At 37.0% G+C, this 23525-nt stretch overlaps 1 protein-coding gene across 1 annotated transcript; it reads left to right on the top strand.

Annotated features, from left to right (window-relative positions):
- On the top strand, positions 1-22016 carry LOC135214971 (jmjC domain-containing protein 8-like). The gene is made up of 8 exons (XM_064249467.1): positions 1-165; positions 3507-3599; positions 6537-6585; positions 7469-7634; positions 7811-7930; positions 8063-8117; positions 8366-8513; positions 20063-22016. The coding sequence occupies exons 1-8, from the start codon at positions 74-76 to the stop codon at positions 20144-20146; spliced, it is 807 nt and encodes a 268-aa protein (XP_064105537.1). The 5' UTR covers positions 1-73; the 3' UTR covers positions 20147-22016.
- The last annotated feature ends 1509 nt before the right edge of the window (positions 22017-23525 follow it).

Genomic DNA, 23525 nt, shown 5'->3' with positions numbered 1-23525 from the left:
ACTACTACTATTACCCTTGGAGCAAGCTTGACTTGACGTTTGCGTCTGCCTCGCAGCTCATCTGTCATTTCAAATGTTTCCCTTTCGAAGTTTACTCGTGAATGTGTTTATTTTCACGGTTGTAGCCGTGGAGGATGATTCCATACTGGAAGAGGATGGTGGTTGGTAAGGACGAGACACCCTTTTAATTGTTTAGATGTCATTTCCGGCCTAATTAGATAAGTACATTTTCCCGGTGCCTTGTTTGACTTAGGTAGCTACCTAGTAGTACTACGCGTTGGCGTATTCTCATTGGTTGAATTGTATGCTTTCTGTTGTATATGAAGAATGGTTGAAAAACGACAAAATAACCTTTAGAGTTGTCGCAAAAGTATTTGGGACCCACAGTGGAAGTCGGGATTTAAGATTGGGAACCACAAAAGCTAGGAAATACCTACTAGGTAACCTTCAGGATCCATCATAGCTTACCGTATCTTAGGGCAATTGGGGTGATGGGGATCGGCAGGCCTGACCTAGGACGCTGTAAATCAGTATGAAATATTGTGGTACATCCTAAATTAACTTAGTACTTTAATGTTACCCAACTTACATTAACCCTCTTACGCCGATTGGACGTATTAAACGTCGAGTCAAAATGTCTCCCGTATGCCGATTGGACGTATCATACGTCGGCTCAAAAAAGTTTTTTTAAAAATTCGCGGAAAAATACTTACTAGGCCTACCAGCCGAAAACTTTTGTATCACGCGCCTTGGGGGATGCTGGGAGTTCACGGATCAAGGCGTTGTTTTGTTTACAATCGCTACGCAGGCGCGCAAGCGCGAATTTCTTTCTATCGCACTAAAAAGTATCAGTGACACATCTCGGAAATTATTTCGTCACTTTGACATAATTATTGCACCATTTTAAATTATCCTTTACATGAATTATTATATATGAAAATGTGCGCAATTCATGCACAATACAACTAAAAAATAACTCATGATTGTAGCTTTTATCAATTTTGAAATATTTTCATATAAAATAACGATAAGTGCAAAAATTTCAACCTTCGGTCAACTTTGACTCTACAGAAAAGGTCGAGAAACGCAATTGTAAGCTAAAATTCTTATATTATAGTAATATTCAATCATTTGCCTTCATTTTGCAACAAATTGGACGTCTCTAGCACAATATTTCGATTTATGGTGAATTTATGAAAAAACTTTTTCCTTACGTTCGTGCGATAACTCTTCCGATAAATTTTTTCGTGCGATTGTCCTAATGTTTGCACCCTTTTAAATTTGCCGTTACATAAAGTTTTATATATGGAAATGTGCGCAATTTATGCACAATACAACAAAAAACAACCCATGGTTGTAGCTTTTATCAGTTTTTTGAAATATTTTCATATAAATAACGTTAAGTGCAAAAATTTCAACTTTCGGTCAACTTTGACTCTACCGAAATGGTCGAAAAACGCAATTGTAAGCTAAAACTCTTATATTCTAGTAATATTCAATCATTTACCTTCATTTTGCAACGACTTGGAAGTCTCTAGCACAATATTTTGATTTATGGTGAATTTATGAAAAAAAAAAAATTACGTTCGCGCGGTAACTCTTCCGAAAAAATCAGAATTTTTTTGTGCGATTGTTGAAATGTTTGCACCATTTAAAATTAGCTGTTACATAAAGTTTTATATATGAAAATGTGCGAAATTTCATGTAGAATACAACTAAAAGTGATTGAAGGTTGTAGCTTTTCTCTTTTTTTCGAAATATTTGCATATAAATCACGATAAATAGAAAAAAAACCACGTTCGGTCAAATTTGACTCTACCGAAATAGTTGAAAAACGCAATTGTAAGCTAAAACTCTTACGGCCTAGTAATATTCCGTCATTTTTCTTCATTTTGAAACAAATTTGAAGTCTCTAAAACAATATTGTGATTTATGGTGAATTTTTGAAAAATATATTTACCTTCACTCCGCGCGCCGATTCGCGGCCGCAAGTCTCCGAAATACGTACATGGCATTATCCTAATATTTGCTCCTTTTCATATTAGCCTTTTTATAGAGTTTCATATGTCAAAATGTGCGCAAATTCATGAATAATACAATAAAAAATAATTGAAGGTTGTAGCTTTTTCCATCTTCGAAATATGTGCATATGAAAAAATATATATATTAATATTTCGACATTCGGTCAAATTTAACTCGTCCGAAATGGTCGAAATCTGCAATTCTAATCTAAAACTCTTACAGTATCGTAATATTCAATCATTTGTCTTAATTTTGAAACAAATTGGAAGTCTCTAGAACAATATGATTCACGGTGAATTTTTGAAAAAAATATTTTTTTTGCGTCCGCGCGTTACGAATTCGTACATCATTTTGTGATAATATTTTTCCGGTGTTGCTTTTATTGTTTTACAATGTATTATATATCAAAATGATTGCAATTTAGTGTACAATACAACGCAAAAAAAAGTAACTGGTTAGCTTTGACCGTTTTCTGCACAGCGTGATTTGAATACAATTATGTATGAATTTTTTTTTTTCGCTACCATATATCGCATTATTTACATATGATAATGATATTATTTTTCATTTCTGATGGTTGCATTCTAAACTTCAGGCAATGACAAAAAAAGGAGCCAAAAATGAACTCTTAATCTTCAAAAGTACGCGCGCTGTAATTTTTTGAAAAAATTATTTTTTCCACTTCCGCGCTCACTCCAAATCAGGCCCGGCATACGGGAGACTTGTGATTTTTAGGGCTCCGGCGTAAGAGGGTTAATGTTACCTAGCATCTGTGGTGGGCCTGACCTGACCAAGCACCTTGCCTCACCTAAAACCCCAACCTAACCTGACCTAGGGTGCCAAAATTATAAATAACATGTGCTTGTCAACATATTGAGGTTATTTGTTGTCCTTGTGTCTTCCCCTAAACTTACCCTGACCATAAAATTAATCTAGCCTATAGTTACCCCACTGTGGCTCGTTATTGTTTGACTTGGGTAAATATAACACTTACATATAAACAATTTCCCATGTATATAATAGGCTAAATGTCAGTTATGCCTAAATCACATAAAAAAATGTCTGGAAGGGGAATCTCACAGCCAAAAATGAATGTACAAAACTGTCCAGAGACATTTGTTTCTGGTGTCTTTTTAAAATTGCCTAAAGTGGAACAAGGCCTTGTTGTCTAGCCTAATCATCAACGAAGTCTCACATACACTCTCCAGTGTCTCATCATGGGCCGACGACAGAGAAAAAACTGAAGGGAAAACTATAGACACTCAAACCACTTGAAAGGGATGGGTGAATTGATGGTTCAAACGACACGAGCTTATTAATTTTGTACTTTAAACATACCATGTATTGTCCTCCTGCTAGACTCAGGAAATACAGCCACCATAATACTACATATAGTAGTGAGGTAAAATTCATTTAAAGTGTACACTATATTCTTTTAACTAATTTTGATCTTGAATTAATACCTCTTATATTTTAATGAACAGGGTAACAAAGTCAGAGGATAGAATAGCACATCCTGGTCTGTGCAACATTATGGTAGAGGATGGAACTTTAACACAAGAACAGTTTCTGGAACGGTAAGAGTATTTCTTTATTTATGGGCATAATTTTTGTACAATACAGTCTTCCTAAGATACACTAATTTTTGTGTATTATATTCTATTTCCTTTTTTTTTAGTGTTAGTTTAACTGTTTGGCCAAAGATAAGAAGTAACACTAGTACAAGGCAAAGAATAAGGCTGAGGCAGCAGTATGTCTTAAACTGATGCTGCTTCACCTTCTATTCTAACTAGGTTACTTCAGACACTGATGGTCTTACATATACATAAATATGTACACTATTTATCTAATATGTCACTGATGAAAATTTATTACTTCACTACATTATGATTAGTGGTTGCAACAACTATGTGAATTACAGTATTTGTATGAATGGAAGTAACTGTAGTTAATGTAATGCTTTTATCCATAACATTAAATAAAGGGATTTTAAGAGGCTGGTCGATTGTAATGTAAATGAAGTACAAGTAGGTTACGTAGGATATCAGAGATGAATACAGTACATGCAGTGTACTAAGTGGTTTTTATTAATTTTGAATTGTGAAGGATCCTTAGCTTTTCATGTGAAAGTTTTTACAACTAGAATGGGTTTAATTTACTGCATTGATTGCCTCACTGATTACAGAAAAATAAAACAGTGGATTGGTCAAGTTATAGAAATTTGTCTTTACAGTGTGTTGGCAGTTTGTTTTTAGAATCATTATCATTGCAGCTTTGTGAGAAATATTTGTTAAGATGTATATTGGAAATTATTTGGTAATATCCCATTCAGCATTAATGATTTGTACAACTTTGCATTGCCCATTTCATACATAGAATGAATTGCAGTACAGCATATCTTCTCATTTGAAGGGATCTTACTTAGTTCAAGTTAACACTGAGGTTTGGGAATGGATTTTTGGCAACAATGATAGGGCAGCAAAGAAACATGAATGAGAGTGCTTCCAATAAGCTTGACTTAGGGAGGGCATTTTTTACTGTAAAAAAATTTAATGAATTGATATTCTCACTATGTAGGGCTCTTGTCAGAAGGTACTTTTTCTTCATTGTGTTTGTTACTACGGGGGGAATCTACAAGACGAGATTATGTACAACCAGCCTCTTTGTATCTACGTACATGCAAGGCAGCTTAGTGTAGAGTTTTAGAATTCATGTGCCTGGGTATGAATAAGAGCTTTTAGGTCGAGGGTTGCTGTAATGATCAAATCCCAGAGGGAATGTATGGACTGTTCCCAGCTAAGAGTATCTTGCATGTGCTGAGAGTTCTTCAGGTTTACTTTTTTATATCCAGTTTTTTTACTATGCAGTGGTGCAAAATGAGAATTTCATTATATCTTGTCATTGAAGCACAGTATTTTTAAGTAGTCTGAAATTAAATTTCATCTTAATAAGAGTAGCAGTCCATAATTCATTATTATTATTTGCAGGAGCAATTACTCTCCTCCCACTGCATTTTGAAGTAGGAAGAGCTTTTGTTAAACTTTAGCAGTTCTCCTAATCTTTCAGTGAGTCTTGATACGTCATGCTCCTTGAGTTTCTGCATTTCTCACACTAGACTTCAGTCACCCTGTTGTACCAACCTTTCTGTAATTTTGCCTTTGGTTCCTTTGGTTTTTCCTTGAAAACTGACTAGTTACATGCCAAAAATAGGGTTTCATATAAGTAACCTACCAAGACTAATAAGTACATAGCTAACATCTTTACTCGTGTGGCAACTTTTTAAAAAATTCGCAGGAGCGCTTCTACTGTTTTGTGTAGGTTACAGCCCCCCAACTATTGGAGCACATGGGAAACAGGCGGGCAGGTAAGCTCAATTTGTTTCTGCCGGCTCTGAGGTATGCATGGCGATATTTGCAGCAGCTTTTTTTGTGGTTTACTCTGTTGTGTTTGCAGATTTTGGTGAAGTACAATTAGGACTTTGTTTAGGTCGCCAACAAGTTTTATACTCTGCTTATTAGCTCTTTTTAGTTCCCTAGTTTTTGCAGAATTATGTCTGATTCTCGCACTTCTAGTTTTCACTATTTCAGCAAGGATGTAAAACTAGGTTCACAGAATCTTATGATCCTCATTAAATATGCAGTAAATGTAAGGCCCAAGAATGTAGCTGATTAGGATGAGAAAGAATGGAAAGTGCTTAAATCTCACTTTGATAAATTAGAGAGGGATAGGAAGAGGCTTCTAGAGCCGAGAGACTTTCACGTAGCCTAGAAACTACTCCTAAACCTTATTTAGAAGCTAGTCCTGCTATTCCTTCTTTTTCTATTCCAGTTTCTTCTCCTAATTCTGGCCCTCATACTATTCATCCACCTACTCCTGTGCCTGGCTCCCATGCTTGCGACACTAATACCATTGCTCGTCTTGAGTCTAGGTACGATAAGAAGATTGGCCTTGTAGTGCGTACAGTGGTAGAATTAGGAGCTTCACTGAAAGTGATTACTGTGGACAAAGTTTTTGCTGAAAAAGTGATGAGTGACAGTGTAGTGCAAGTGGAGGAGGGGGGTACCCATCCTGTCGGTTCTCCTATATGAAGGTCCCTGTTATACTCCCTTGAACCTGGGAGAAGACGTACCGGAAATCCAAGGGAGGCCAGTGGGGTTTGCCAATGGGTAGTCACTCTCTCAGTCGAGCTTGTTGCACGATCCCAGGTGTCGACAGACAGCAGTTGGAAAGGTGTCTCTATAGAGGTGCATCAGTTGTCTTCCAGTAGAAATGCTGCCATAAATTTTAAAAAAAGTTGCTGCGAGAGTAGAAACATTAGCTATGTACATAATTATATACTTTTTAATTATTTGTGAAACTTAATTTTATTATGAAAATGTTATTTTAGGTAGCTAACCTGGCTGTAAACTCCCCATTCCCAAAAGCTTACTGATTTACTTTAAATTTGAAATAAGTAAAAAAATTTCTGATGTGAATTTTTTCTGAAATAATCCTTGTTATTTTTTTATTATTAGATACGCCTACTCACAGCCTGTGGTAATCCGAGGTGCTTCAGACAATAAGGTACTGTATGATGTTTACCCTGCTTGAAAAGTTAAAAAAAAAAAAAAAAAAAAAAAAAAAAAAAAAAAAAAAAAAAAAAAAAAACTTTTTGTCCAGGTCTTGTGGCTGGATAGTTTTTTTATCACACTTTCCCAAAACCCAGTGAATGGGTTATAATTTATGGCAATACATACACTGTAATTGCCCATTATGCATAGACAATCAATAATTAGTATGTCTAAATGATTACGTACTTGAATTTGTGCAGAATTTTAGAGAGAGAGAGAGAGAGAGAGATATGTATTAGTTATTGCTTGAACTGTGTGAGTGCAGGTCAGTTATGTAATGGATTTTCAGCATAGTACAGGTACTTTGCATATATACTTTAAATGTGCTGGCATATAACCACATCATAATTTATTATTGCCATGAAATTGAATAATATATCTAAATATACGTAAGGCAAACATTTCCAGGAAATTATGTACCAAAATAAAGGTACGTACAGCAGAATTCACATCTGTGCAGTAACAGGTCGTAAATATTATTTTTGAAAATTTAAATTTTACTTTTTAAAAGAAGTTGAAGTAAGGAATTAATGCAAAAGCGTGGAAGCTTATCGTAGTTGTGTTGTTTTTGCAAGACAATGGAAGGTGAGTTGGATACTACCTGTCAGTGGGTTGAAGGCATGCATGTCTTGACAGTTGCTTTTAGCTGTTCTGCTACTTCTGTATATTACAAGAATGTGTTTAGAGACATTCAAACTCTGAATGAGGACTATATGATCGATGTGTTTGTGCTAGAATGATTTATGAATCAGATTGTATAAAATCTGTGATTTAACTAGTACTCATTAGTATAAATCTTATTGTTTCTTTGAGACTGCTAAAGCTTTTCATTTCAGGTCTTTCGTTCCTTAACTCAACGCACAGCTCTTTTGGATGGATATGGACATACAACTGTGCGACTTAGTTCTGCTAATAGTTACAGTTATGCTAAAAGGGACATATCATTTCAAGACTATTGCTCAAATCATGTGCATCCACAAAAGCTGTCAACATTAGGCAACGGTACAAGCATTGTTTTCACATTTTTTGTTTTCAAGCTTTTAGCTTTTCACTTGCTAGTAAGTGCTGTAATGTAATTAAAAGGAACTGAACTGTATTGTCCATCAATTACATGAAACATTGGAATTATCTTAGTCATTCAAAAGTACTTTTATTTCAATATTCTCATTTTCCTCCAGAGACATTTTACTTTTTTGGTGACAATAATCATGAAGAGTGGGAGAATCTTCTAGAGAAGTATAAGCAACCACCATTTCGACTACCACATCACACTGCTGCTCTTAGTTTTGGTTTAGCAGGTTGTTGTGCATAATTGTTTTAAAGAATTTTTAAATCTTTGATATATTTTTGCAATATAAAACTTCCTTAGTACAATGCATACTGTGCAGTAATACATTTGCACTCTTACTAACAGAGCTTTTATTTTGCAGGACCTGGTACAGGAGTTCCTTTTCATTTTCATGGTCCAGGGTTTGCAGAGACATTGTAAGTAATAGAATAACAAGCCGAGTTGTATGTAAGATTTACATTATAGTAAGTCTGTCGTCAAAATTTGAATTGTATGTGAACTTATCACTTTTTCGTGTGTGAGCAAATTCTCTTGACACCTCAAACTTGGAGGAGGATGAATAAGAGTACTATCTAGCTATTTGCGGGGGCTGTCTGGTACCATTCCCCGTGAATATGAGGTCTTCACTGTAAGTACTCAATCTAGCTTCATTTTAATATTTCAGATGGGGTCGGAAAAGGTGGTTCATGTATCCTCCACACATAAACCCCAATTTTCATCCTAATCGTACAACTCTGCAGTGGTTTATTGAGGAATATCCAAATAGAAAAGAGGACATTAACCTTTTTGAATGTACCCTGTCACCTGGTGAGGTAGGGATCATCTGAATGTGACTTTTGTATTGTTATTTAGTGCTGTACTGCTTAATTTTTGTCAGTTTGATATTTCGTTCGCAAAGTTTTGCTTTTAATTATTTTCTGTTCTAAGTATTTTGTTCTTTGCAGAAATGGGTAGTACGTACTCTATAATCATATGTACCGTATATACTCGCATATTATGCGACTTTTGAAACCTAATTTTGAAGCTAATTTTAAAGGGGTCGCATCATACACGCGGTATAAAATTAGCGTACCGTCTATGCTTTCCCAAATCGGCAGATCGCGATAGTTACTACCGGAGGAAAACAGTAGATCTTTTAAAAAGTTATGTTTTACTTGTACTTCACTATATCCAATAATATTGTATGCATTCTCATATTACTATTGTATTTTAAAATACAAAAGAGCGATCGTGCGCCATTTGCATTATTTTGGTTTATACAACATGTTTAACTGTTCTAGACTAACCATCTATAATTTCCAAATCAGTTAAGGCACAACACTGAAGGATTTTTTACTTTTTGTTTTACTCAGTAAAAGAAACATTTGTTACTTGAACTATTATTTTCCTTTTAGGATACGCAGGTAAGTGAAAATTTATTAAAGTAAAAAAAATTGCATAAAATTAATAAACTAAAATCCTCCAAAGTCGCTCTCCGTGTCCGTATCATCAAATACTGCTCTGAATTCTTTGCCATCAAGGCAGTCATCATATTCGTCATCTTCCAGATCTTTGATCATTTCATCCTCATCTCATGCATCTTCGTATAGGACATCGTCAATTCATATGGAAGGTATAGTCCTTTGTCACCGTGGCGAGCTCTCTGGCGTGGCTTTTATTTTAAGATCTGCCCTTATTCTAATTTTACAAAAAACACCAACTGCCCGTGTGTGGCAGACCTTTGAATGTCCTTGAGACAAACCCGAGGCTATAATTATAAGATTATAAGGGTTTTTCCTTCCCAGGTACTTTAATCTCCTTCCTATTCTGCTCTCTCTCTCTCTCTCTCTCTCTCTCTCTCTCTCTCTCTCTCTCTCTCTCTCTCTCTCTCTCTCTCTCTCTCTCTCTCTCTCTCCTAAATCTTACAGCTGTCCGAGCGAGAGCTTTTTTTATGGGACAACATAGGCCCGCATTTCGCATTTTCCATACCTATTTATTGCGTATACGATTCCCCTTTCTCGGCTGTGAAGTTGATGTCTATCTATGGCTGTGAGATGACCCAGGAACTAACTTGTAAGTCGGTGTCAAAGTCACTCCACTCTTCAGTCAGGCCAAAAACTTTGCCATATCGCATTCAAGCAATATTCAGTCTTGTTTCCTATCTATTATTTTCTCAGAGAGAGAGAGAGAGAGAGAGTCTGTCTGTATACGATTGTTTATTTTCTCACTCGTCAAACTTACTGTTATGCTTTATTTCATATTTCCTTGCTCACCAATTTATTCTATACCTACGATATCAAGAAATCAAGATATGTGTAGAATGGGAAAATGCCTCCAGACTGTACAGTCAGTATGGATTTAAACGCACGTGGAACTGGTTGAAATATTCGCAACAGCACCAAAATGAGATGCCCTGTTGATAGAATATCTGACTCCGTTTCTTGTTATTGCATAAAAAAACTTTATCAATCGTGAACCTACGTAATTTATTTAGAATTCTGCGCAACGGAAAAGATATTTGATATCTGTAATGGGAGAAATGGTTTTATCTCTGTTGTTGTTATATAAATTTGGCAGATATGCAATCAAACACCGTGGGTGGACCAAAACAGCCCAGCCAGAGAGCTCCGCCTCATTTTGGTAAATTACTATTGTTTGGCATGCTAGGCTTACCCCGATTCATTTGGGTGTGCGCTACTCAAATAAATCGCATTTTTTTTTCTTACTAATCCCAAGAGTTGACCATGGAAAATCCCAAGATTAACCAAAATCCCAAGATAATAAAATAATTGACATATGCCAAGCTTTGGAGTCCTAAATATTTACTCTGTCTATCAGGAAGATACTGATAAATTGAATTGACTGTATCTTTCCTGAGAGAGAGAGAGAGAGAGGAGAGAGAGAGAGAGAGAGAGAGAAGAGAGAGAGAGAGAGAGAGAGAGAGAGCCAGAGAGAGTATTCATGTAATCAGTAAAATACACTAATAAAACAAAAACTACGTACCGTATGCAAAGCACACACATCATCGTTAGCTTCCGTGTGTTACGTGTAAACGTTCATTCTAAGAAATTCATAGAGTAGAGTATAACTAACACCTGATTGGCTGGTTGGTAGCCATGGAGATCTGTTATTCAATGACTGCCCTCTGCTTTCTGTTCTATTTATAGACATATGCCGTGGATGACACTAGGTTTGAACGTTACCATGTTCGAGATTTTCTGACTGCTGACCGGCAAACATTAGTCGATAATTTTCTTTATATAATTATTTCTTCGTGAAAACAATAATATAATATGATCATTTTAACTTTAATGTATAGTGGTATGAAAAATACCAGTGTGTCGTAGCGATGCGTCATCAATATAGTGGTTATGAAAATACCGCATGGTGTTGTAGCGATACGTAATCACAAAGTACAAATCCTTTTCCTGGACCATCCTCAAAATTTTACGACTCTTCAACTGCAAGATCAATATGGTGAAATATATTACAGGCGGTCCCCGGGTTACGACGGGGGTTCCGTTCTTAAGACGCGTCGTAACCCAGAAAATCGTCGTAAGCCGAACGACGTTCTTGAAAACATGTCCACAGGGAAAATTCACTACTAATTTGCAATTTTCTTAGGGCCGTATCTCTAAAATTATCACTAATTTACTTTTTTCATGTGCAACACTGTGTATTCACAAATTACTGTATATTTTCATTAAAATACAAGAGAGAGAGAGAGAGAGAGAGAGAGAGAGAGAGAGAGAGAGAGAGAGAGAGAGAGAGAGAGAGAAATAACTCCTTAGGTTTCAATAGATTGAAATGAATGTCTGTAGGCAACTTTTTCCCCCTCCCATAAATACATATATTTCTCCAGAGAAGAGAGAAAGAGAGGACTGTGCAATTATGTTTGTCTGTCTATCAATTCTTTTGCTGAGAGCGAGAGAGATAAAAGGAAGAAGAAATTGAAAACACCAAATGTATGACAAGTATCTTGGAGAGAGAGAGAGAGTTGTTTAAAAGAGAGAAATGGAATCATGATTATTGTATTTAAAATACTCAGATATGAATTTTGTACTTGTATTATTATTGGAAAATATTAATGATAAACTTATTACATACACGTCCATGAAAATGATCTCATCTCAGTAAGAGAGAGAGAGAGAGAGAGAGAGAGTACATAAAAAAACCATTAAATCGTTGACCATTGTATGGCATTGTTAAGCTTGTGTCACTCGAGTTGAGGTGGGGAAATTGATACAGAAAAAGACAAAGGGAAGAATTTTCTTTTGAAATTATTTATCGTATTATTACTATTTCTATTATTATTATTATATTATTATTATATTTGAAAATATAATAAACACGTGCATCTACCATAAAAATTCTCTCATCTCAGTAAGAAAGAGGAATTATCCTTACAAGTGAAATGGAAAGGAAGGTCATTTTCATCTCTTTAAAATACGACCATTATGAATTTTGTAATTAAAGGTTTATTTAATTATTATTATTATTTTATTGTTTAAAAAATATCCACAATTATATATAAAAATATATTTCCATGTAAAAATATAAAACAAAGACTTTCGAACACTTGAACGGTGTTCCTCATCAGTGTGACGTTAAAATGTAATGAAGAGGGTAGTTTCCCTCCGAAGAGCATCTAAAAAGGTGGGCGGGCGAGAAAATAATAACAGCCCATCGTCGAAGTGCTGGTTCGTGTTTTTACGTTAACTCCCAATCTCAACAGGCAGTTGCGCCAACCTCCTCGATCTCCGAACCTGCGAAGTTGCTCCTGCTTGCACTGCATAGGTGCATAGCCGGAAACATCGGCTGGGACGTCGGCTATCTGGAGAGAGAGGGGAAGAGGAAGCAGAGCATCAGGGTTCACATGGTCAACGTCGGTTTTAAAAATAAATTCTTTTAAGTATTGCCTGGCAATGAAACTGTTTATAAAAGGGTCTTCATTGGTAAAACGACTTGTTATCCTCAAAAGATATTCCCATGTTTATAGCGGCGCCTTCAACTAGTCTTCTCCGTGAGAATCGTCGCTTTTAAAAATAATTTGTGCACCATCCCAATTAATTCTGTGGTCTAAATTAAAACTGTGAGCCACCAAAGCGCTGCCCTGTGCATGAAGATCATAGGCCCTTCTGTGTTCCCTTAATCTGACCTCTAATCCCCTACCATTTCCCCGTTTCGTAAGTAACAACCACTGCAATCCTGACAAGGAACCTGTAAACACCGTTATTTCTCTTGGTACTGTTATTATTCTTTGTAAGAGCTTTTGCCAAAGTGTTTTTGTAATTATAAACTATTTCTTTCTAGAAATAGTTTATAATTACAAAAACACTTTGGCAAAAGCTCTTACAAAGAATAATAACAGTACCAAGAGGAAATAACGGTGTTTACAAGGTTCCTTGTCAGGATTGCAGTGGTTTGTTTTATACGGGGCAAAGTTGGTAGGGGATTAGAGGTCAGATTAAGGGAACACAGAAGGGCCTATGATCTTCATGCACAGGGCAGCGCTTTGGTGGCTCACAGTTTTAAATTTAGACCACAGAATTAATTGGGATGGTGCACAAATTATTTTTAAAAGCGACGATTCTCACGTGAGAAGACTAGTTGAAGGCGCCGCTCATAAACATGGGAATATCTTTTGAGGATAACAAGTCGTTTACCAATGAAGACCCTTTTATAAACAGTTTCATTGCCAGGCAATACTTAAAAGAATTTATTTTTAAAACCGACGTTGACCATGTGAACCCTGATGCTCTGCTTCCTCTTCCCCTCTCTCTCCAGATAGCCGACGTCCCAGCCGATGTTTCCGGCTATGTCACCTATGCAGTGCAAGCAGGAGCAAAACTTCGCAGGTTCGGAGATCGAGGAGGTTGGCGCAACTGCCTGTTGAGATTGGGATTACGTAAAACACGAACCAGCACTTCGACGATGGGCTGTTATTATTGTTTTCTCGCCCCGCCCACCTTTTTTAGATGCTCTTCGGAGGGAAACTACCCTCTTCATTACATTTTAAACGTCCACACTGATGAGGAACACCGTTCAAGTGTTCGAAAGTCTTTGTTTTATATTTTTACATGGAAATATATTTTTGTTTTTTATATATAATTGTGGATATTTTTTAAAACAATTTAGTTTTCACGGAATTGTGAATTTCTTAACAAAATTATTAGTATTAGTATTATTATTATGATTATTATTATTATTTTATTAGTATTATTATATTAAATAACTGAAATTATCAATAAACATTTTACATACTCAGTACCATAAAAATTCTTTCATCTCGGTAAAAGAGAGAGAGAGAGAAGAGAGAGAGAGAGATGAGGAGGAGAGAGAGAGATGAGAGAGAGGAGACGGAGAGAGAGAGAGAGATGAGAGAGTTTATCTCTCTTTGTTTCTAACGCTTCCAGCGAAAGAGAGGGAGGGCGTTACACTATGACTCATTATTATCGTGTGGCAAAAAGGACAAAAGAGAGGGAGAGAGAAGGAGAGAGAGAGAGAGAAAGAAGAGAGAGAGAGACGAGAGAGGAGAGCGGAGAGAAGGAGATGAGAGAGAGAGTTAACCTTAATTAAAAGTGACATGGATAGATTAGTACGTATTGTATTTCTTTAAAATACTATCACATATGAATTTTGTAATTACAGTTATTATTATTATTATTATTATTATTATTATTATTTGAAAGTATTAAAAACAAATAGTACAAGTACATAAAAAATCTCGAGTCTCAGTAAATGAGAGAGAGAGAGAGAGACGAGATTAGAAGAGAGAGAGAGAGAGAGAGGAGAGAGAGAGACGAGAGAGAGAGAGAGAGAGAGAGAAACAGAGACCACTGTATTGCAACACTGCAGCTCTCCCCCAGCTCTTCCCCCTTTTTGGGCTGTCTGCGCAGAACATGATATATATCTGACAAGTTTTAGTACCTGGAAAGGTTACAGAAAAGACTGGGATTCCTCGACAGAGAAGACTGGGATTTTCCTTCATTCTTCGATAATTTTTAAATATAAGCTAAAATCTTACTAATTCACTATGGTATTTTCTTTAATGAATTGATATTATTGCTGTATAAATTAATATTAATATTTGAAAATAGTAAATCATTTATTTATCATACTAAAAAACATACATCTTTGTAGTATAGAGAGAGAGAGAGAGAGAGAAAATTATAGTGATTATTTTCTTGGAAAATACAAAGAGAGAGAGAGAGAGAGAGAAACTGTGCTAAACTATAAAGGATTCTTATCTTATCATAATATGTGTTTTTTAAAAGCGTCGTAAACCTCGGAGCGTCGAAGCGTCAGCGTCGTAACCTCGGAACAAGCGTCGTAACCCAGGGCGGATTTTTCAATGAATATTTAAGAAAAAGCGTCGTAAACTTGGAACGTCGTAAGCCGGGACCCGTCGTAACCCAGGGACCAGCCTATATAGTCATACTTATTGTTGAAATTCACAAGTTGAACTGCAAAACATTAAATTTTGATTGTTATGTACATATATTTTTTGTGTTTTACAGAATGTTTGTTTTGAAAATAATAAAGCTATTAGTGAAACATATGATATTAATTGTCCCACTATTTTATTATAGGTGATCTTAATTATCTCACATTCATGTAACAGTATTATATTAATATTTATTTAAATAAACAGTAATTAATAAATAACAATAATGAAAAACATAAAGGGAAAATTTTTTTTTTTCTGCAGTAGTGATGTTTGTTTGATTATGCATCTGACCTCACATTTCCGAAATTGAAAAATTCCAAAAACCGAAACATCGGAATGTGTGTGTACTACACTTTTTTAAACACGCACACAATGTCTACACATTTACTGATACCCGTTGGTGAAAGACTCAAATTACAGTATTTATTTCTGAGAGAGAGAGAGAGAGAGAGAATGATTTAGGACTCCAAGGCGTGTTATTTTTACAATTATTTTATTATCTTGGTATTCTTTTTTAATCTTGAGATCTTCTATTCAATTCTCGAGATTAGTAAGAAAATTACCGTAACTTCACTAGCAGCAGCACACATCTGAACGACTCGGCCATTAGCATGCTAAACCACCAACCTTATGAACTGACCTCGGAAAAGGAACTCGCATGATACATGAGATACATGACAAAACCACTGTTTATTGGTGAAAATTTTGGGGTCGCATGATATGCGAGATCGCATGTTACTCGAGTATATACGGTAGTTTCATCCAAAAATTCAAAGTTTTCATACAGAGATGCTCTTTACTTTAGTAATTAAAAGGAATGTCATGATGTAGGAAACACATGTTTGGTAACAAGCCACTTTTTATGCTCATTTTGATGTACAATTACCTTTCATAGATTAAGTTATGTATATCAACTGTTAATTGTATAATGGTATACAGCATTGAGATTTATAGAATGTATGTAAATGATAAATTTGTTATGTTATCAGTGTGTATGCAGTTGTAATCGGTTCAGCGGTGTTGCTTTCTGCCATTTAATCTTAATGTTCCCTTTGGTTGGTTCTGAGCTAGTTGTCCAACTTCTATGAACTTACTAAGCTACCTAGGCTACTGACCTGATTTAAAATATTTGTGTTGAACAGGTCTTGGCCAACTAAAGGGGAATCTTCCTGCCCCCCTTGCGGTACCGTATGAGGCATCCGATCCCTAGACGTTGATGGAATGGGACTTGTGGGGCAATGGGAAGAATTCCCTCCTTGAGACCTTGGATTTGAAGACTTAGAGACTTCAGCCTAGGTTTAATATGTGTATGAACACCTGGCACCTGTCCAGGCCTTGGCTTTGACTCTGATTTGCCTTTAAGCAAGGTTTTACCCGAAGGTTTTCTCTTTAATTTAGGAATCACAGAGAAGGAATGCGACCTGGAAGGGGGCAACCCTCCTGTGAAACCCATGAAGGAATTGGAAGTAGAGGGAGCGGAAGAATCAGATTCACTCGAGGAAAGACCCGGGTGACTAACTAAGCTAGCCTCATTAACACTGTTACCTGTACCCATATCTAGTGTAACGGGCAATCCTCAACCACTTCTAGTGACACTCCTTCCAACCCAAGGTCCGGCAACTCCGCCTCTTGCTGTTCCATAACTGAATCTTGCATCGATTTGATAATTGGTGCTGCGACTTTTGGGTCAACGTATCCGGCAGATTTCCCGGCTGGGAAGATCAAAGCTGCCATATCTTGAGATGGTATATACGGCTTAGCCTTCCCTACGTTCCGTCCAAAACCTCCAACCCAGATCTTGAGGGTGGAGAGTGCAGCATCCTTAACAGACTGCTCCGCCTGTAATGCAAAGAATGTGTCATCTTCGAGTAAATCACATTCCTATACTTTGATCATTATGCTTATATATGTTGATTAATTAATGTAATTTAATTTAAAGTATTTTTTTTTTTTTTAAACACTATATTAACACAAGTAGTGTAAAATAATTTCAACGCAATATGCATAGAACAAGCAGTGCGGTAACTTACTGAAGAGGTAACCTGTTGCACCAAGTCGTAGCAGGCAAAGCAGTTTTCGTGATGCCAGACTACGGAATCTTTCAGCAACACTGCGCACGGGGCATGGCCCCGGCAAACATCATGGCCACACGGATCCTGTAGAGTAGCATTACAGCCGGCAACCAGCACTGGGTGGCCTGTAAGTGCAATAATATATAAAGAACGATTGCACAAATTTATTAAGATACTTATGATAATAATGTAATATGCCGGAGGATTCCGAGCTGAAAAAATATAAAATATATATATATATTTATATATATACGTCCCGGGAACTGTGTAAGAAATAAATCAACCCGGAACTGTATGACCCGGGAGGGATACACGTAGTATCCCGGGACAGCCACATGAACTTCCAAGTTCCGTGGCAAAACGAAAAGAAAATAAAAACTAAAATAACAAATATATTATCTCCGCCCACGGAAGAGCAACTTCCGTAAACATTGCCCTCAACGACTACCGGAGAAGCAGGAATCTAAACCTGCCTTATGCGGGGAGGGAATGTTTTAGGCGGATGGATGTAAACTCCGAGAGCCGAAAGAAGCAGAGCGCAACAAATCCACTGAAAACGAGGCTGAATACGCAGAGCAACCATCAACTCCGGAGGAGGTTGGCTGAGAAGCGACACCCACCAACCTAAGGTCCTGGAGGACTCTCTACACCCCCTCTCCGCTGATTCGGATCGGCCGTCATCGACAACCTGAGCAAGAGGAGCACCCAACTACTGGGAGCCCCATGTGAGGGGGAGGAAAGGAGGACTGATGGGGTGACGATCATATGATCCAGCGTATCCCCGCGAATAAAGGATCACGAGGAAAACGCAGGGACAGCCTATGTAGGTACCGACATAACATCCAACATATACATAGACAAAATAAAATCAATTACTTAAAGCTGAAAGAAAATCATGCTTTAACACGGGGGTGGGGGGAATATGAAAATAAATTCTCGTAAAATATAAAACCGCTATGGAGGCCACCCGATAACGGTGGGCGCAAAAGGGAAACTCCTAACTTGCCTACTGACAAAACGATATGAAACGGCAGGCAGACGAAAAGAAAAAAGTTAAAATTAACCGAATGAAATATAGCAAACTTAAAAATAAAATATATAACGGTGGGTATACGGCGAAGCACGTAACAAAGATACGTGCTCGAATGAAGACCCCCGTGCAAAACCATGAAAATAACAAAAACATAAACAAAAATAGGATCGACTTAAAACTGCCACCCAAGACATAAATAAAATATGTACTGAAATACCACACGGTACAAGCAGGATGGAAGCCCACTCGAAACCGATACAATACAAGGGTACGCCGTAATGGCGACTCGCCACTGCTACGGTCAAGTGACACCTAACAAAACCCTAAATAAAGGCAAAACGAAAGGCAAATTTACTCCCTAAATATTGACAAATGCGGAACCAGTACTTAACTTGGGTGAAGAAGCAGATTGACGATCCATAACGAGGTATTAACACAAAAAAAAAATAAAAGAACAGATAGCTTTACACGAGCATGTAAACGCAAGATGGCTATCGAAAAGTATGACGTCACAGGCGCCTTCAACGGGGTAGCTAGGTGTGACCTATGGGTTGGCTCCCCGTATTTAGAGTCTTTTGATGAGGAAAAGGCTAATTGGAGGGGTTGCTGTGGTAGTGTTTAACACTCGCCCCAGTTTTATACCGACACCTTTTATATAGGTGAGCGAGTCAGAGAGTTCTGACATGTCCAATTTAGCAGCTCTCTGGTATTATAGCAATAGTTTACTAGAAATAGTGCTAAAGGAGACACATTTCATGGAGCGACACGGCCGAGCCCAGAAATTACCAAGTTCCAATTTTTACCTCATTTGAAAACAACTCTTTTGAAACCCCATGGGAGTCTGGGAATGACTTTGTCCTTAAACTAAATAATAAATTATCTTGTCATCAGTGAGGGGAATCATAGAAACTTGGTTTAAAGGTGCACGGAAGATTTGAAGAATTTCCCATTAAATAAAATTCACCCCTGAAGATATCTCTTACCTACATAAATTCCACTTGTGGGAGATTCCACTTACAAAGATTTTGGGCACCTTTTTTTTTTTATACAATTATGTACTGAGAGAGAGAAGAAAAGAGGAGAGTAGAGAGAGAGAGAGAGAAGAGAGAGACGACGATGAGAGAGAGGATAGAGAGAGGAGGAGAGAGAGAGAGAGAGAGAGAGAGAGAGAGAGAGAGAGAGAGAGAGAAATATTTTATAACGTGCAGCTATGGCTGAAGAGAAGCTGCTGCAAAGAACTGAAGAGTTGTATTTATAGTTGGTGGAGACTGTACATCCAAACCACATTTTATTGCAAATATAAGAAATTGATCAGCATCCTTGATACCACTATTGAATGCCAGGAAAGGTGGGACTTGGTTCTATACTTACTTTGTCACCAAGGGGTCTTTTGACTTCTCAGTTTTTTACTCATCACTACAGGGCAGTCAACAGTTTAATAGGTAAAAGAAAATGTAATGTTTTGTTTCATGTGAGCCCATCACTTTTCTATATTGTTCCCTTCAATCTCACGAGTCTTGTCCAGATATGAAAAAGTTATGGTGGTGAGTGATGGTGACTGTGTACTCCTGTGCAGTAGATTTGACTTCTGTCATCAAGATTAAAGTTTGCATTGTTTATTGACAGTGATGGTTGGATGTGCATGTGTATAATGGATTTGTATGAAAAACTAGTTGGCTATCAGAAGTTTTTCAATGCATACATATACTGAAAATTGTAAATTATTGAAAGTCATAGCCATTTTAAAGAGTTGTAATTTCAGTATTCTAAATTGACGACAAGTTTTGTTCATTTCAGGTGTTCATTAATATAAACTTTCCTTTTCAGGTCATCTATTTTCCTGACAAGTGGTGGCATGCAACCTTGAACATTGATAGTAGTGTCTTCATCTCCACATTTTTAAGCCCATAGTACTCTTAGAAGATATGTGATAAAAGCACACATTTTGGTGTGCAAGTAAGTGGGTGGTTTGGAACTAATTTATTACGATGCCACTGAGTTTTCATTGTGGTAGAGGTAATTATTTTTAATAATGTACAGTATATATTTTTACAGTGTTTATTTTCTATCAGTGGCCGGCCCTGTGAGTTAAATAAATTGGCTCTGTGGTCTGGTTAAACATACTTAATAATATTCCCAATTGTAACATCAAAATACATTTTTCTCAAAATCGTCGTCAATGAACATTTTCAAGTCAGATTTCCCCTCTATGGGCTGAGGCATAAAAGTTCATTCTACTCCTTTGTCTTGTGCACTTTCTGCTTGCTGTTCCCTGTCATTCAGGTCTTCTTTTATGCCTATTTTCTTGCTTTTCTAAACCCTCTTGTTTTGCCATTTCTACATCCACAACTGAATAACTGCTCTGCTCTCCTCCCCTTCTTACCACTTGCATAAGTCATCCCTCTGTTAAAGTTATCTCTAGTCACTAAATCTGTACTTATTGTACTGTAATGCTTTATATTTAATTATCTCTTTGGTAAATTGTTATAATACTGTTTTCCCCCTGTATTGGAGGCCTTTTTTCCCTACTGGTTCTGCAGCTGCTGTAGTTAATAATTTTGTATTCCTGATTTTGTTAGCCTCTTCAGACTTCACATTCCCTTTAGTTTCCTACTTTCTTTTTACGCTGAATAGAGTTTGATATAATATTGGGTATCTCTATCAAAAGAAACTTAATTTTAGTTAGTTTCTTCTTATCTCATTTTCTTCCTATCTCTCTATTTATCTCATTTTCTTCCTATCTCTATTTATCTCATTTTCTTCCTATCTCTCTATTTATCTCATTTTCTTCCTATATATCTTTTTTAGAGTACTGTGTAAAATTAAACTCCTCAGATCAATTTATATATTGGGCCTGTAATTAAATTGTGAATTAGTGTCTGTTGCTAAAATTAGACTTGTTGATTGTGTCATCAAGAAGCGATATAAAGCCTTCAATGAACTGACCTTCACCACCCCATATAGATCCAATAGTTGTGCCAGCTTAAGGGTATCGGCCTGGGGGTTTGGGTTATCATAAGCTATCTTAATGAAAATTACAGGGCTAATTAATAGTGTTTTAAGGAATGTATACATTAAATGTTTCTTTAATTAGAGCAAAAAAAATTGTGAATATTTTTTGTTTTTTTAATACGTACATATTTTCCAAAATTTTGAAAGCCCATGCCACCATTATTTATCAATAAATTTCAAAAATTTAAAAAACTAAATCAAAGTTCATAGTATAGAGACTAAAAACGCAGGCATAAAATTGTCGAATTATGTTTTCTTAACTATTAGTGTATAGTACAGAAAAACATAAAATAATTATATTAAATAATATACAGTGGTACCTCGAGATACGAAATTAATCCATTCCGAGGGGGCCTTCGTATCATGAGCTTTTCGTATCTTGGACCGCATTTTACATGTAAAATGGCTAATCTGTTCCAAGCCCTCCAAAAACACCCCAGTAAATTTCATAATAAAGCTAAATTGACCTACAAACAATGAAATACTACAACAATTTGGACCATTCAATACCCAACTTAATACGTACTGCTAATATACCTGTAAATAAAGTGTATTAGTGTACATGGTATACAAGAAATACTGTACGTACATACGTACGTATGTAGTAAAATGTGGAAGCTTACCTTTCGAGTGAGGCTATCTCCAAAAGTGGCGACAGAGGAGGAGGACAAACAGCAGATACGTACGTACACTTAACTTTACAAACATAAAAAAATGTAAGGAAAACATAAACTAAACTTTACAAAACACATTAACAAAACTGTAACACTTAACTTTACAAAAAACTTAAAATTAAAAATTTTTGTTTTGTCTTTTTTTTATTTTTACATTTTTCTTACTTTTTTATACTTTACATTTTATTTATTTATTTATTTTTTTTTATTTTTTTTTTTTTACAAAATTTCAACTTCTTCATCACTTTCAACTTTCTGTTTTTAGTATCACTTGGTTTTTCGTTTTTGCTTACTACTCCTACTAAAGCCCTCTTTAAAAAATAACTATCCAAGGAAGATTGCTTCTGCTACTTTTGACAATGTTCCTGAAACGACTTGGGCAAACGTCATAGAATTGTGCAAGCATATGACCTGTGTAAGCCTTTTCGGGGTGTGTCTTTTCTACAAATGATTGCACCTTATGAAAAGCAGCTAGAGCATCCTTAATTTCTGCCGTTGTCATAGTCATCGTCCTCCTCCTCCTCCTCGCCGCTGCTAGAGAACTCTTGAACAATGTTATGTTGCATGGCCTCCAACTCCTTCAGGTCATCCGTCGTAAGCTCCTCTTGGTGCTCCTCGAGAAAGTCATTGATGTCTTCCTCGTCGACGAACCAGCCCCATGGACTTGCCGAGTGCAACAATCTCGTCAAGATCTGGTTGCGAAACAGTTTCAGGATCATCAACTGTTCTGAATCTGCAGCACCAGCTTCGCCCACATAGAATCCCTGGAAGTCTTGGGCGGATACGGCATCAGGCCAGAGTTTCCTCCATGAGGAATTCAAGGTTCACCTTCGAAACCTCCTGCCAAGCTTGGGTCGAGAGTTGGATGCATATTACGATATCGAAAGCCTGCCTTTTTCCAAAATTCATGCAAGGTGAGGTTTGTGGCATCAGTGATGTCGAAAACATCTCTTGAAAAGATGTTTCGTATACGCTTCTTGAAGTTCAATATCACTTGCTGGTCCATGGGCTGGAGGAGAGAGGTGGTGTTAGGCGGAAGATAAAGAACCTTGATGAAGGAATACTCCGCTCGGTATATCTTCCTTGAGGCCAGGAGGCGGGTGAGCAGGGGCTTTGTCCAACATCAGCAGGCATGTTTCAGAGGGAGGTGCTTCTCTTCCAAAAATTTCTTCACTGTTGGGCCGAAACACAGATTTACCCACTTTGTGAACAAAAGCCTCGTTACCCAGGCTTTCGCATTAGCCCTCCACATCACTGAAAGCTTCTCCTTAAGCATTTTGTGGGTCTTTGAAGCCTCGAGGAGTCTCGGAATGATAGACAAGTAGGGCCTTCACCTTGCAATCCCCACTGACATTGGAACAAAGTGCGAGCGTAAGCCTCTTACATAGGCTTATGCCCGGGTAGCTTCTTCTCTTCCTTGCGTGGATGTACGTCTGACGAGGCATTTTTTCCAAATAAAAAGGCCAGTCTTCATCACAGTTGAAGACTTGCTAAGAACTGTAGCTTTCCTTGATCATCATCTCGCTCGAACGTCTTTTTAAAGGCTTCGGCTGCTTTCATGTCCGAGCTGGCCACCTCCCCATGGCACACCACCGAATGGATGC

The sequence above is a fragment of the Macrobrachium nipponense genome, chromosome 46, assembly GCF_015104395.2.
Source record: "Macrobrachium nipponense isolate FS-2020 chromosome 46, ASM1510439v2, whole genome shotgun sequence".
In the NCBI taxonomy this organism is placed as follows: Eukaryota; Metazoa; Arthropoda; class Malacostraca; order Decapoda; family Palaemonidae; genus Macrobrachium; species Macrobrachium nipponense.
This window is presented reverse-complemented; position numbering and strand designations above follow the sequence as displayed.